This window comes from Spermophilus citellus (assembly GCF_964194105.1).
Source record: "Spermophilus citellus genome assembly, chromosome: 17".
NCBI lineage: Eukaryota > Metazoa > Chordata > Mammalia > Rodentia > Sciuridae > Spermophilus > Spermophilus citellus.
In genome coordinates this window covers 78,532,933-78,549,135 of record NC_138199.1, presented here as the reverse complement: position 1 = coordinate 78,549,135, position 16,203 = coordinate 78,532,933, and the positions used below count along the sequence as shown (strand labels likewise).

General features: G+C 62.2%; 1 protein-coding gene across 3 annotated transcripts in view; it reads right to left on the bottom strand.

Moving 5' to 3' along the window:
- TBCD (tubulin folding cofactor D) overlaps positions 1 to 16,203 on the bottom strand; it is a 103,196-nt gene that overhangs the window by 28,637 nt on the left and 58,356 nt on the right. For all 3 annotated transcript variants that reach the window (XM_081270689.1, XM_081270688.1, XM_081270687.1), the window contains exons 13-16: positions 12,839 to 12,995; positions 7,688 to 7,745; positions 3,691 to 3,720; positions 301 to 386 (exon numbers count right to left, since the gene is read on the bottom strand). In XM_081270689.1, the coding sequence (XP_081126815.1) occupies positions 301 to 386; positions 3,691 to 3,720; positions 7,688 to 7,745; positions 12,839 to 12,995 (331 nt within the window). The remainder of the gene's footprint in view (positions 1 to 300; positions 387 to 3,690; positions 3,721 to 7,687; positions 7,746 to 12,838; positions 12,996 to 16,203) is intronic.

Sequence of the window (16,203 nt, the reverse complement as noted above, 5' to 3'; positions counted from 1 at the left end):
TGACCAGGACTCTCCAGGGCCACCTTCTCACTCATCTGACCAACAATCTGGAGAGATTATTGAGACAGAAACAGCCAGCTGCAGGACACAGGGGCTACCACCACAGGGGCCAGGGGGCCCAGAGGCCCAGGGTCAGCTGGCACCTGCAACCTCGTGAAGGGGTGCAGTTGCTCTAGAGCCACCCATGACTCCCCCTACCCCATCCCAGACCCTCCCAGGACAGGAATGGGCAGCAGAGCCCCCGATTTCATGTCCACACCACAGAAAGCTGCACTTCTGGGATGGGCCTTCAGGACTCACCTTATGACCAGGAAGCAATTGGCTCTGTTCCCAACTGCAAAGTAGTCAGCCGTGGTCACAATATCGATCCCATGAGGAAAAGTGCCCTGTGGAGAGAGAGCGCGGGAAGAACAGTCTGCAGGTGGCCTCTGACGCTGCTCTCTGGGGAGCAATGACCCCAGGTGGGGCCACATCCACACTGCCCACCTGCCCACTGCAGCCACCTGACCACCACCCAGGCTGGCCTCCCAGCAGCGCCGACAGTCAACTCTGAATCCTGCCGAAAGCCTCTCCACCATGCTGGTGCGACTGACCCACCCCTGCCAGCATGGGTGGCACCCATGGCAAGGCAGGTGCTCCTGGCCCTGCACCCAGACCAGAGCCCAACCTCACATGGCCTCCGATGGCGGGACGGTGACCGGGGAGCCACCACCCGGACCACCCCAGCAGCAAGGAAGGCAGCATGAGCCTGAGGCCAGATGGGGAGGTGGCACCTCCCCACGCCCCTGCGCCCTCTGGCACGGCCCCGCAGTCTGCAGGTCACCTCTGATGCAGGTGACCTCTCTGGGGGAACATTCCAATGTCTGGAAACAACACAATGATGAAGCCTCGACCGAAGGTAGACAGCCTGGCCCCGCTGACCACAGAGGCAGCAGGGAGCCTCCGAGCACATGCCGGCCAGGCGGCACCACAAGGTTCCCTCCTCATGCCCAGCAGGTCCTGGGCCAACAGGGGTCCCGACCCGCCACAGAGGAGCACCAGGCAAGCATAGCCTAAGACAGCAGGCGTCAAGGATCCACCCCCCAGCCACCTGCTGCACACTTGAGGGAGACAGAGGGTCACTGAGCGCCACCTGCATCCAAGCACCACAGGACACATACCACAGGGACGCACATGCAGCCAGCGCCAGGCACCGGACACTGAGGAACGTGATCTGGGATGTGAGTCGCCATGAACACGGGCTATTTATCACCATGGAAACACCCTACAGCAGTGCCCTGCTTCTCAGGCTCCAGGGAGGCCACAGGGCAAGGACACCAGACATGGCCCATCCGCAGTCCCAGGGACAGGGAGGTGCATCTGGCCCCCAGGAACAGCTGCTCCTCCACACGGCCACCGTCAAGACCCTGCACTACCTTCCACACCATCACTGCTGCCCGGCACCTGGTCCTCAAAACCCACGTCTCTGAGAACTGGGCAAACAGGCTTGAACAACAGCTCAGCCAGCCTCCCTGTGGGGAGCAGGCAGACCGGCGACCTGAGCTCGGCCAACTCCTCCGAGGCTGGGCCAGCAGCTGGGGCTGGTGCCGTCACCAGGGCCTCCTGGCCCAGGCCGCTGGTCTGGCCATAGCACATGCTCCACAGGCCAACCCCAGTGAGAGGGAGAGAGGGCCACTGCCCAGGGGAGGCCTACAGCTCACTCTGCAGAAGACAGCAGGGCAACTGGCAGCACCCAGGGCAGTGTCCACAATGGTCCAGGGCCAGGTCCTACCAAGGGCATATCATGTGATGGGGACAGGGCAGGCTAGGGGGCAGAGTCCCCGTCCTACCAGGCAGGTCCCCTCTCCGGGCTTCCTCGCCTGCGCGGGGCAGCAGGGGCCCTGACTAGGAGCATGTACCACGGCGCAGAGCCTGCTCAGCACAACCTGCCCAGGACCCCAGGGCAGAGGGGACCCCAGGGCAGAGGGGCAAAGGTCTCCTCCCTCAGGGGTCCACCCTAGGGAGAAGTCCAAACGCCACGGAGCCTGCTTCTCGTCCACTCGGCACCCTCCCATTCCCACAACCTCACTCCACGCCAGGGACTGAGCCGGCTGCTCCAGTGTCCCCACAGTAGCCGCCTGCCACTCAGCAAGGTCTCAGCCACACCCAAATGTCCCCTCAACATGAGGGACGCAGCCTCCGAGATGCATGGCTTTGCCATCTCCCGCGACTGTCGGCATCCGGTCTGGACTCGCTGCCCGCCTGGCCCAGGAGCTTCCCCACAGCTCCAGGAGCATCCTAAACCTTCTCGTCCACCCCAGGCTGCCCATCACACCTCTGACCCTGCTGTCCAGCTGCAGCCCCACTCCCAGCCCAAGGCCTGCAGAGTACGGCAGGCAACGCCACCCCAGGGCGACAAGCACCTCCCTGCCTGGCTCAGGACACCCGTGCAGAACCCTCGATCCTCTGCATCCAGGGGTCAGCTCGCAGCCAGGGCACTGGAGCAGGTGCTGGGCATAGGCCCCTCCCTTCTGCCTCAGCCTGCAGAACCAGAGAAGGCCGGACAGCACAGGTGAGGGCAGAGTGACCTGCTGCAAGGCGCAGCTCCCGGGGGGGGGGGGGAGCTCCCATGCGGGGCTCTGGCAGGGGACCCTATTATTTGGCCCCAGCCCATAGCACCGCAAACTCAGTGGCCCTGTGGTCACTCAGGTCTGGGCCCCACTGGGCTAGGGCGCCACCTCTAGGGAGAGACATCAGCACCACTGAGGGTCACGAGAGGGCCAAGAGGCAGACCGGCAACGCCTTCGAGTGCTGACCATGGCAGGAGGCCCAGAGGAGGTCAGAAGGAAGAGCCACTCCTCGCTGCTGCCAACTAAGGCAGTGCTACTGACTGACCAGGGAGGGACGGAGATCTCGGCAGGCCACCTCTCTCAGCAATGCCAGCTTAACTAAGGCTCCGCCATCCAGAGCCACGTATCACCACAGGCTGGTGCCTGTGCCCCACCTCTGGGCCGCCCTGGCCTCCTGCTTCTTCCTGAGATGCAGGTGCCTGCCAAGGGACACCCTCACCTTTCGGTCTCCTCAGGGTCATCTGCCCATCTGGGTGAGACCACTCCCCGCTCCCCACACAGTGTGCCCATGCCTGTGCAGGGCCTGGCTCCGGCACCCTGCACTGTCCCCCACCTGCAGCATCGCCAACACCTGAAGCACCTGCTGTGGTGAGCCCCAGAGCCAGATGCACCTGTCCACCCAGCTTTCCTCAGGTGATTTCTCGCAGGGACCCTGTTCCCATTCAGGTTTGTCCCTGCGGCTGCCACTCGGCCCAGGCCCCGGCCCTGCTCTGGCCTCCGTCCCATTCTCCTGACCACAGGCCCCAGAGCCTCAGCATCTTTCCCACTCTCCTGGTGAGGCTGACCTGTGCAGGGGTCAGGATCAGAGGACAGAGGGCACAGTGCATGTGTCCCCAGGGCAGATGCAACACCATAAGCACCAAGGGGGCAGTGGGTGCAGGACCCCAGGCAGTGAGGCCAGCTGACGCCGTGTGCTCCAAGTGCACCACCACCACCCCTGCAGCTGCCCCTGGGGAGAGGTCTGGGGACAGGCCCTTCCCCCTCAGCCCTCAGGTGGTTCTTCTTCCACATCCAACAATAGAAGTGCATGGCATCCAAGGTCCCCACCTCCGAGCCCACCAGACGTTTCGGGCAGTCTTACCTGTCGACCCACGTTCTCCTGGAAGGCAGCCTGTGGGGCAGAAAGAAGAAACAGTGGTGAGAGGCCCAGCCACGCACAGCCACATCCGCTGGACCAGCCCCGCGACTGCTGAGCCAAGTCCCACCCTGGGCGACAGCCCCCAGGTGGCCTGTCACCGTTTCTGTCCTGGAGTACTTCAAAACCACAACTCGGGGATCCAGTGCATAAAATCAGACGCGTCCTAAGAGCGGCCTTCCCAGCAAACGGCTTCAGGTCGGAGCCCAGGTTTACGACGCAGAGTTCAACACAGAAGGAACCAGCAGGCCCAAAACACTTTCTTTTTCAAAACTTTTCTATTTTTTTAGCTGTAGACGGATAGCATATCGTGATTTATTTATTTAATGTGTTTCTGAGGATCAGACCCAGTGCAAGGCAAGCACTCTGCCACTGAGCTGTGGGCCCAGCCCCCAAAACACCTTCTGGGGACTCTCAAGGCCACAGCCCATCAGTCACCGGCGTTTGGGGCTGCCTCCTGGAGGGCACCTGCCAACACCACCTGTGGTCACCCTGGCTGGGCACCTGAATCCCGCAGGCCACACAGTGGGTCTGAGGAGGTCCCAGGTGAACTCGAAGTCCAAGGCCTCCAGGTGGGTCCCTGGGAGGTTCCTTTCATCGTGCCCTCCCAGGCACGGCCCAGTGACAAGGACACCTCAGCTCTTCTTTGTCACCAGTGGGGCCTGAGACTCTTGCCAAAGCATCTGGGGCAGCGTCCTCTCTCATCAGCTGAAGACTGGCAGAGACGAGGGCCCCACGGGAGCTGGAGCAGCCTGCCCCACAGCCTTCAGCAACAGGTGCAGCCAGAGGGCGACGCAGGAGGGCCGGAAGAAACGCCCTGCCTGGGCGGGCACCCCCAGAGTGCCACCGCAGGGCACCCCCGGGGCAAGTGATGGGACACGTGGGCAGCTCAGAGCAGTCTTGGGCAGTGACACCGGGAGCCTGGGGCAGTGTTCAAACACCCTCCCAACTGGAGGCCACAAGTACTCTTGTGCCCGTTCTGCAAGGGTTTCACTAAGTGCATTAAAGAAAAGGACAAAAACCACCAAGAGGCAGTGCAAACAGACACAACTCCACTTCCACAATGTGAGGTTTTAAACGTTCAGCATCCTGGTGACATCATTCAAAGGAGGTTCTGTGGAAAAGCACAAGCCCCAGGTAGTAAGCCAGTCTTGAAGAAGAGCCTGGGGTCTCAGCCCCCTAGGTGAGCTGACCACAGCCATCAGGACAGCGTGCAGCGAGAGGCGGCACACATGGCTAGCGGCACGCGACAGGACAGACAGCTCAGAACCCCGGCCAGAAGCAGAAGCAGAGGAAACAGTCATGAGCAGTCTGGGGTGGCAGGCCCCAGAAAACTCCAAGATGAGGATGAGAAGACGGAGCACAGTCACAGCCATAACCGCCATCCAGACACCTGGATGAGCACAGGCGACACTGAGAACGTGAGACTCAGGAGAACACAGTCCAGTCAGAACTGGCCACGGACCTGGGCAGGCACCACTGACCCAAGGCGCCCTGTGACCCACAAGACCTGCAGAGAGGCTCGCCTCTGGTGTCCACGCTCAGAGAGGACAGGCAGGCAGGACGACACATGCAGAACAGACACAGCCTGCGGGGGTGACCCCCAGCTGCACGCTCGCTCGGCACTTGCCGAGAAACAAGAACCACACTCTCCTGTAAAAGCCCAGCCCTGGCTGTTCACAGGGCTCTGTGCAGGAGCTCTGACTCCTGGCGGCGGCTGGTGGTGCCTCTTCACTAGAGCCCGGAGACACAGAGAAGGGCCAGGGGCCACACGCTGCTCCCCTCCCTGCTCAGGAGAGAAGCCACAGTACTGGACCAACAGACCACGGAGGAACAAAGTGGTGTGGCCGTGGTCGCCCAGCCAGGGTAGCCAGGGCCTGAAGGTCAAGGCTACAATGGCATGGCTGGCCAGCCATCAGGGCCTCAGGCCCCGGCCTCATTCAGGGAGCCAGCTCCACCAGCCTTCTCACCCTCTAAACCCGGCACCTAAGCAGGCTGGGAACCAGCCTGGAGGCCACCATGGCCTGGCCTAGGTGCACGTGCTGGTGGAAGCCTGAAAAATCACCTCACTGTGCACCTCCGGCCCTCAGGGCGGCAGGGCCTGGCAGTGCTCAGCAGCTCCCAGCGCCAGAGGCCGGCCACAGGAGCCCAGGGTTAGGGAGGCAGAGGAGCTTCCTGGTGTTCAGTGGCCTCTGGTGGAGAAGGGTAGAGACCAGGGCCACAGACCAGTGCAAGCCAGCAGGGCGCCCAGGCTTGGGCCGGCCTGTCCCACGGCCAGCGTGTGTGCACAGGTGCCTGTCTGTCCCTCCATGTGTTCATATGTGTGCACTACCTCCTCCCTGGGAGCGAGCCACCAGAGTGCACCACAGCCACAGCCACCACCCATCAGGCAGCAGCCCGGCACCCACAGCAGGGCCCTGGGCACACCACGTGTGGTGCTGAGCGCTGGGGAGCCACGGGGTGGTCCAGCTGGGGGTGCCACTGCCATCCACTCCCCTTTCATGGCCACAGCCCCCATCCTGAGAAGAGGCCACTGCCCATGCATGGCAGAGCGGGAAGAGACTGATCACAGTGCTGCCCTACAAGCCGCTTAAGCAACTCTGCTGTGGATTTCGGTGACAGTGTCAGTTCCAGAGCTAAGTAGTGCTCCACCACTGCCCTGTGCCCATCTTCCTGGCTCCCCACCCCCCACCTTCCTGACCTTCCATCTCTCTACCTCTGCTTTCCCCATCTTCCTGGGCTTCTCTGACTTCCCCAGCTGCCCCCTCCCCGCTCTCCTTCCCTCTCTCCCCCTCCCCTTCCCCTCCCCCCCCCCCAGCTGGGCTGGGTGGCCTTGTGTGCAACATGACACTAATGATCCCACAACGTGCTTGCGGTCAGCCTGGCTGTCTCCTGTGGTGCGGGGACCCTGCAGTCCTTCCCCTCGGCTGGAAGAACTGCCCTGGTTCCAGGTCTCTTTGCAACCCAGCCTGGCAGGAAGTAGCCCTTCACGCCCTGCTTCACATCTCGTCCTCAGTGCCCCTTGTGGGGGCACAAGCACCCTCCACTAATCTGTTGAAAACCCCAGGAGAGCACCTTACAGGTGCCGCCCGGGCAGGTCTTGCACACAATCTGGTTCTCGGTCTCTGGGAGGTCAGCTGCATCGTGTACTCCTCCACCCCAGACCTGAGGGAGGCGGCCACTTCCCCACAGGCCCCCAGAGCTAAGCGCCCACTCTCATGGCGCAACCCAGGCTGGCAGCCGTGGCAGGGAGCACAACTGTCTCTCACTGCCTCGACCAGGCTGAAGCCAGGTGCACACGTGGGGAGCTCCGGCTCCGGGTCCCTCGCCCACTGCAGCCTCACAGCCTGCACCTCTGCGAGGCACAGCCTCTCGGTGGGCACCTGGACCGGTCAGTGTGGGAGGTGACTGCACTCACCCCAGCCTGTGAGGCACCAAGTGCAGTCCTCCCAGTCCCAGCTTCCCCCACCTGCCACCACAGGGTACTGACACAGCTCAGCAGGCTCTCTACACAGGTGTCCAGAGGACGTCCCCCCTTGGCAGCCCCGGGAGCCTCTGGAGAGCCTGGGGCTCACTGCGACCCAGCCCACGTGCAGAGGAGTGGGGCTGGGGGGGGACCCAGCATCTGAGCTCAGAACGCAAGCTCCCCTGTGGGCCGCGAGGCCCCTCGAGCAGCTGCCAGAGGCTCAGTGACGGCTCCTCCTGGGCCAGGAGGCCCCATGAGGGCCCTGCGGTCCCCGCGGGCCAAGTTCACAGGACCAGTCAGCGTTGGCCTAGTGACACCCAACCAGTGGGCTCAGGGCTGCCCAGGAAGCCAGTGAAGAGGTACCCTGCTCCCTGCGCCCCACCTCCCTCCGAGCAGGGGCAGCTGGGGGCCGGGGTGTCAGACAGGAGGCCCTGTGCAGCCTGCGGGGCTGCCAGGAGAGAAAAAACAGGGACTCACCGAGGCCGCTCTCCTGCAGTTCACATCTCGATCAAACACCGTGGAGATGACCAGTGCGCTGAGGAGAAGAGGAGACTGATGAGAGAGACCAGGAGGCTGCACGCCCCCCACTGCACGGCTCCCACTGGGTCTTCACACCGAACCTCCGCCAGGGCAGTGCCGCAGGTCTGGCACCGGCCACCTGGCCTTCCTCTACTGGTCCCTTGTCCCCTCACAACCCATCTGTGGTCTCAGGGGCCAAGTGAACATGACCCAGCCCCATTCTCCATGTTGCCTGGTTGTGCGTGGGCCCCCTCCCAGGCCTTGTGACAGCTGTGCGGCTACCCTCTGGCTTCCACATCTGGGACACCTCCCTCAGGTGTCTGGGGCAGGGACTGTCAGCACCCATGGTCAGGTCAGGGCCTAAAATGGGCAGCAAAGTGGGCCTGGCAGCAGCGAGAACCAGCTGTACTGACCTAAGCAGCACCTTGCTAGAAGGAGCCATAGGCCAGAAACGAGCAACCAGGCAGGCACTCGGGACACAGGGCCACCCAGAGCACCCCCTGGGGCTAGAACAGAAAAGAATCAGGAGGGAGACGGTCTCCTGCAAAGAGGACAGACCCCAGCCAGGAGGAACTGTGACAGGACAACAGAAGGGCCCCAGGGTGCACAGGTATGGTGCACAGGTATGGTGCACAGGTATGGGCCAATAAAGGAGGCGAGGACAGCTTTCCCACAGAAGGCCTGCACCCCGTGAGCGTCAGAGAAGAGGCTGCCAGGGTGGGACCCCCGAGGACCCCAGCGCTGCGCCAGGACCCGAGGGGCGCCCCTGGGCCAAGGACTGTCAATACTGGGGTGGGTCTTTGGGAGGTGGAGCAATGGCGGGAGTGGCCCTGGAAGGACCTGCCACCTCCTCCCACTGCCACCAGGATGTTCTGTGCCACCAGACGAAGCAGTGGAGAGCCAGGGCCCAGGGTGGGCTCCGCCTGGCATCTCGCGGCCCTGGCCTGAGCCCAGCAGCACAGCAGGGCCGCAGGGATGGAGCCGACGAGCATGCCCAGGGCAGGAGAGCAGGCAGGAGTGTCCTGGGGACCCCCACCAGCACCATCTGTGAAGGAGGGACCACCCCCTTCCAGCAGACACCGCAGACCCATGGTGGCAGGTGCTTGAGGCCCTCGGCCCGAGGTGCCTGCAGCCCGCCCCAGCCACCCCACACACGTGTCATGGGGACAGAAAGCAGGCAGCAGGGGAGGGCAGCATGGCCAGGAAGCAGGGGTCTGCTTGGGGTGGTGGAATGTTCTGGAACTGGGCAGTGGCCGATGGTGGCACAGCTCTGCACACTGAAAGCCACTCGGCAGGACACCTAACAGGAGTTTCACGGCACATGTCCCGCACTGATGAAAGTGACTCAAGGGCGAGAAAAGATGGCGGTCTCAGAGCTAAGGGGCAGAGGAGCCAGAGGCGCACCTGCAGATCACCCACGTGGCCGCTGCTGCTCAGGGGGCTGCTCAGAGGGGGCCTTGGGGAAGGGCCCTGTGCCCTCGGCACTCCTAGGTCCCCAGGACCCGGGAATCAGGGCCTGAAGAGCAGCTGTGGCTCTGAGGACCGGCCTTGGTGCTCAGGATGAGAACTCTATCCACAGTGATCAGCAGCTGGACTGGCCACCCACTAAATGGAGCTCTCGCTAAACGGAGGGCTGCACCAGCGTGATCCTCTAAAGCCTCAAGGCCACCCATCAGCTGCCGTGAACACCACGTGCTTGGGATTTCACTCCAAGCACATTCTCAGGAGCAGGGAAATCTACCACCTTACATCCCAACAGGAGCTCTGCGTTTTAAGATCCATAAAATCATGTTTTCTAGGAAAAAAAAAACTGACCAAGAACTTCCGTTCTTCACTAGCAACTGCCACCAAGAAACAGGCTCCAGCCTCACCCTTAGGGTCACACTCCTCACGGCATTCTTGGGCCTCCCTGTCCGACCACTGTACGGAGCGACTCTGTGAACCATGGAACCTAGGGACCAGTGAGGAGAGGAGGGCAGAAGAGAGGAGCCTCCAACCGCCCGTCACCCCAGCAGGCCTGCCCAGTCCTTTTCCAGGCCAACGGGCATCGGTCACCCTCAGGGGGTGGCCTCCGCTCCTCAGCAGTGCCTCCCTGTGCTTCAAGGCACATGTGCCATGTGCCCCCAGGGAAGCCTGCACTTGGGAGACCTGCCCACTGTCCTCTGCAGCCCACTTGTGCAGGGCAGTCTGTGTCAGGCAGGAGACCCGCTCGCTGCCTGCCTCAGCACCTCGTTTCAGCAAGGCCAGCGAGGACTCCCACAGGACAGGGAGACACGCCATTCCCCTAGGTAAGGGGAGTCCAGCACTCAGGAGTAAAGAGTCTCCACCACCACACTGACAACCCAGGGCCGGCTCACACTTCTTCAGGCTGGAGCTACTTCTTCCTCACTCGTCTGCCTTCCCCCAGGCCACGACAGAACCCACGCGTTCCCGGGTGATACAGCCACAGGTGCGGCCTGCTGGCCACACCCAGCCAGAGAGGGGTGCAGCCGCACATGGGCTGGCCTCTGGTCAGCGCTGCCAGCCTTTGCCCGGATGGCAGTGCTCTGCCCTCTGGGAGTCGGGCCACTGGCAGGATGAGTGAGAACAAGACGTAGCTTTGAGCGACGCTTGCCATTTCCTGATTTTCCAGGACAATCTTGCCCTCAAGGAAGAGATCCTGCTGAGCCAATCACCAGCCCCTCGCAGCCCACGCTGCCCAGCCGGTTTGCCGTGGTGGAGGCAAGAGTCAGGAGCTGCCCCTGGCACGGGCGCAGTCCTGCGCCTGGGCGGGAGCTAACGTCAACAGGAGGCTTGCAAAAGAGTTTCAGGTGAGGAAATCGCTGGGCGGTGACAATCGGAGCAGCCTGGCAAGTGTGGCACCTGCTTTCTTTTCTTCTGGTCAGGAGGGATTTCTAGGCAGTGCACAGCGATCCTCGGGATCCCCACTGTGCCTCTCGGGCTCCACTTTGCCTGGCCAAGAGGAAGCCCCCCTCATCCCACACAGCGCCCATCATCTCTAGCTGACCCTGCTCAGGCGAGGAAAGGATCCCCAGGCAGTCAACGCGGCCTGAAAAACGAACCCGCCCACCTTCCCAAAACAGGCAACGTGCGCTCACACAGGAAGGCAAGAAGCGGCTAACCCAAGTCTGTGCAGCAGTCGGGGAAAATGAGTCACGGCTCTGCCAACTCCCTGGAGGACACGCATGGGCAGGGCCTCTCGCACTCAGGCCTGGCCCCAACAGGACATCTGTTCCCTCAGAGAACCGGGTGCTCATCCCACTGTCAATTTCTGCAGGATCCACCAAAGGGTGTGAAAGTAGAGATATGGAGATTCTATCATGTGCCAGAATTAATGGGTTTAAAAGCTGATAATTAAAATGTGGTCACTCGTGAGGAGCGGAGCGAGGAGGCCTGGAGGGGCGCACCCCGACCGATACTCGGGCAGGCACAGGCTCCTGGGCAGGGCGGCTGGTGGCAGGCTGCAGCTCACCTGGCACACCCTGACTCACAGCCTCCCCCGCCGGATGCCTGAGTCTAGATAGGCCAGGGCGGGCAAGGCAGCTCCCTCAAACCTGCTGAACCAGCCTGAAACCTGCAGGGCGCAGCTCCCCAGAGCGCCACTGACCCGGCCCGGGCAGGTGCAGGCAAGGGGGTCAGGGCCCTTCCCAGCAGGACCTCCAGGGGCAGCCAGCACTGGCACTGAGGCCATGGGGTGGTGGCCAGGACTGCGGCTCCCTATGTGACAGGCAGGCACCAGCTCATCAGCACTCCTTCAGCTTGGCCTGGAAGTCGGCAAACCAGCCTCCACTACAGAGAACAGGAGGACCCAGGGGAGCTTCTACAGACCAGGCTGGACACGCTGCACACGGGCCACTCCCGTCTGGAGATCCAAGTCTTCCCCAGCCTTGCGCCTGGGCTGTCTAGTGTTGGCCCAGCCGAGAAATCAGCCCTGGAAGCCACTTCCAGGCCCCAGTAGCAGCCACACTCCAGGCCACACCTTCCCGAGAGCCCCATACGTCCCCCAGGACACCCCCAGCACAGGCTCGATCCGCCACACTCTGTGCAGACCATGCACTACAGTCACCACAGAACCCAGATCTCAGAGAGCCTGCACAGGGCCAGCTCAGAGGTCAAACCTGCCCCTTCTGAGTAACAGAGGGGCAGCCCTGGAGTCAAAGCTGCCCATTCCCTCTGCAGAGTGGAAACTCCTCACCCCGCTCAGCTCCAGAGCACTGAGGCATCTGCGGCCTGAGAACACAGCCAGAGGCCTCAGAACCCAGTGACCCTGAGCTCAGACCACAGCACACAAAGGCTGGGAGACACTACCCAGCCATCTCCCCACACCCACACCCAGGACACCTACCACCATCCAGAGACCACCCCCCAACCCCAGGACATGTGCCACCACCAGAAATACCCACACCCCTACCAGGGACACCCACCATCACCTGGCACACCCACATCCCCACCCAGGACACCCACCACGGTCTAGATACTCACTCTGATCCGCGACATGCACCAGCACCACGGATACCCCTCCCCTGGGACACCTACCACCATCCAGACACCTACACCCACACCCACACCTGGAATACCCATCACCACCTGGGATATCCACACTCCCACCAGGATACCTACCTGGGCACCTACCCAGGACACCCACACCCCTGTCCGGGCCCCACCACCACCCAGGACACCTGCCATACCCAGGACCCACCACCACCCAGGACACCTGTAGGGGTGCTGGCCCTGCTGGCCACCACACCAGCCCCTCCCTGTCAGTGCACATATCAGCCCAGGAAATGAGGGCCAGACGAAGCCTGGGCTCAGAGGAGCCCAGGCTCTGGAGTGCTCCCGCCGTCCTGCAGCTCCAGGCACCTGCGGGTGTGGGCTCCAGGCACTACGCCCCCAGGCTGCTGGGCCTCCCTGCCCGGTGCCACCACACACCTCTGCAGCACACCCAGGCCTGGCAGCCACCTGGGCCTGCTGAGCTGAACTCCAGTCCTTGGAGCAGCTCCGGCTTTCTGGTCTTCTAAAACCACCTCCCTGCTCACCGACGGGCACCGTCTGTGCAGCACCGTCCGTGCGGCATCCCGGGGCCCACCACACCCACGCAGCGGGCTTTACCTTGCGATGGAGGTCACGAAGGGCCTCAGCTCCTGCGGCTCGTAGGCTCGCGCGAAGGCCCAGCACACGTAGCAGGCAGCGTCCCTGACATGGGCACCCACGCTGCAGGCGCCCCGCTTCTCCTCGTAGGTCAGCGCCTTCAGGATCACAGCGACAACTGGGCAGGAGACAGATAGTCAGCTCGGCTACGTGGGGAGAAGACGGTGCACGGCCTGGACAGGACGGGGCTGCAGGGGAGCACAGGCCCACAGCTCGTGCTGGAAAGGCCCAGGCCTCAGGAGACGGCCCCTCCCGGGCCCCCAAGAGCATGAGGTCGGGAGGCCGGCAGGCAGTCTCGCCCGGCCCAGGGGCCCGCCGTCACACACGCAGCCGCACAAGTGCCCCTGGGAGGATCCAGGGCACTGGGGCACTGCATGCCGCGTCTACAACTTTACCTACCTGCCTCTTCCGTACGAGGCTCGTGTATTTCAGCACTTGGAAAGGGTATGTTAGAGACACGTACGTTAATTAAAATACGTTTATTTGAATGTTTAACACACTTCGTTTATAATTAAACCAGCTGTCAATTTTTAAAAACCTTCTGAAAGTAACATTAGGGAAATGCAACAACAACAAAAAAGAACCTCAAAAAACTTTGGTAATTCAAAGAATATCAATTTTTTTCAAAGTCATGTCAAATGAGATTTTCTGAAAGACCATGCTAAAAGTCCCACTGACCCAAAATGGACAACTACGCTGCCACAAAGAGTGACAGACAGCTCGCTCGTTGTTTGGGAAACTAAAAAACCAGAAGCACATGACCACCATGCCAGAGGGGGAGGAGCCAGTCACGGCCCTGCATGACAGGTGTGCAGGGCCACCGAGACGGCCACACCCTCGACGGGACACCCAGCAAGTGCACGCACCCTGGCAGGATGCGGCCCAGCAGCCTCCACAGCCGCATCTCCGTGACATGGCAGGAGGGAAGCCGGCAGCTTCCAGACCACCTGGCACCCAAGGCAGCCCTCTCTGGGGCAGATGGCCCTGGTCCCCACATGTGAGCTGGCCTGAGGTCCAGGACAAGGCAGGGCAGGAGGCCACGACAGGGGCACGGGCACACCGCTCAAGCCACGGTCACGCAGCAAGCTGCAGGGTGACCATCAGAGACCCCTCTGCCTCTCTGCTCCGAAGAATTTTTTATTCTACTTAAATCACAACACAAGAGGAACGTGATTTCATGTTTTTTGTGCATATTTTTATACCAATAAAATAGTGAAATTTATAAACTTACCTAAAACTACATAAAATCAGTTTATTTCAAAATAAATTCACTTTGGTTGTATCTGCTTCCACCAGGCATGAGAGCCCCAGAGCAAGCCTGCCACAGGACAGGCAGTGGGCAGGGCTACAGGCTACAGGAGGCCCCTCACCACAACGCCAAGGTCACCCCTCCACAGACTCGCTTCTTCAACGAACGGCAGCCAGACACCCACATGGGGCAGGTCACGGCCCCTCACCTGAGATGGAGCCCCCCCAGGGGCTGCTCTTGCCAGTGGCCACACCATCCTCTCAAGCCTAGTGCAGGGCTGGGCAGTCACCCAGGCCAGCCACTCTGGGCTGCTCCACCTCCCCTCCCAGAGCCTGCCCACCGACAGCAGCCACTCCCGCTCCGCTCGTCCTGCTCTGCCAAACCCAACCGCTCTAGCAGGGGCCATGGGGCCACACAGGTTGCCCCTCCCAACTCCCTCTTGAGGGCACTCGACCCCCACCGGCTGCCCACCAGCCTTGCAGCCCCACCGTCAGCCACAGCCTCCAGGCCCCATGGACCTCCACCCTAGGAGGCAGCACCAGGCAGACGCACGGAGCAGCCAGTGGAATGAGCTCTGCTCCTGAGGGCTGCCGTGGCCACCAAGAGCCACACTCGCCTCCCAGGAAGCCAGCCCAGCGGGCGACCACTGCTGCCGTGGCTGGGGAGGCGCACCACTCCAACCCGACGGGACCAGACCCCGGTCCACCTAGAGGACCCCAGCCTCTGTGCCATGCTGACCCACTTCTGTGCTCCAAGGCAGGCATCCAGGGAACAAGGACTGTGGAGCCTGATGAGCCGAGGCACTGCGGTGGGCCACCTCGTGGGGTGCAGACCGGGGGCATGGCTCAGGGCCTCAGAGGGCCTCGAGTGTCAGCTCGGGCTCCACAGGATGAAGCTGGGCTCCCAGCAGACGGAGGGGCAGACCCACACTCACACCCCCACACCTGGGAGCAACACCCGCCCCAGCAGGCGCGGCCCCCTTCCCGGGCTCTCCACCCCGCTCTGTCCCCAGGTGCAGGGAGTGGTGCCCTCATCTCTGGCTGGTCAGGGGCACTGAGGAGGGTCCACCTCCGCCAGCCACATCAGGTGACAGCTGCTTCTGCGCCCAGTGTGTCCACTGTCAGTCCTGCCCACCCGTGTGCTACCTCGCAGAACCCCAGCCGGTCTCCTGTCCCCCAGTCCAAGGAGTCTGCACAAACCCATGCTGCCGTCCTGCTGAGAAACCCAGGGCCTCGGTAACACCACAGCCAGCTCCAGAGTCCGATCAGCAGCGCCCTGGGCCTGCCAGCCTCCATGCAGGGTGGCCCATGAAGGCGGGTGAAGGCGCAAGCTCTGCCCATGGCTGCTGGAAAGCTAAAGAGTGACAGCAATGACTGATCCTCAACGGGAAGAAGGGTCCCCACTCGGGCTCTGGTGTACCTCAAGGTGGCAGCCGCAGCCCGGCAAAGCAGGTGTCAGGCCTGCGTCCCCACTCCTCAATGGGCCCTGCCACCACCTGACCTGGCTGTGTCCAGACTGGGCCAGGCAGGGGAGGTGGACATGGCACTCGCAAGGTGGGCTCACAGCTGGCCCAGAAACCTCGGCCCCAAGGTTTTATATGAAGTCCCCGTCACAGAAGTTCAAAAGCACACAACTCCTTCCAGATTCAACAGGTTTAAAATAAGGAAACCATTGGAAAGCTTTGAACAGACCTTCCTCCTGGCTCCAGTTACACACTGCGAAGGCCTGTCAACTGTACCATGCACCCCAGGGGCTTCCTTTTGGCACGGGAGCCCAGCAATGTAATTTAAGCACCCTTCCCTCCAGACAGCATGTCATGTGTTCAATGCCAACTGCCCAAGGAAAAGCAGCCTCCAGGGGAGAGAAGCTTAACCCTCAGATCCCCACATGCCTACATCAGGGTCTGCAGAGCCTGCAGGCTCCCAAGAGCACAAGGCCTCCTCCTCAGAGGAGGAGACAGCCTGTCCTCGCCAACGAGCTGCGCCAATCCTAAAGCCCCAGGGCGAGTGCGCTGTGTGGGCTCCCGCGTACAGAGCTCGTGCAAATCCACCTTCAACTGGACCGTGAGGAACGTGCA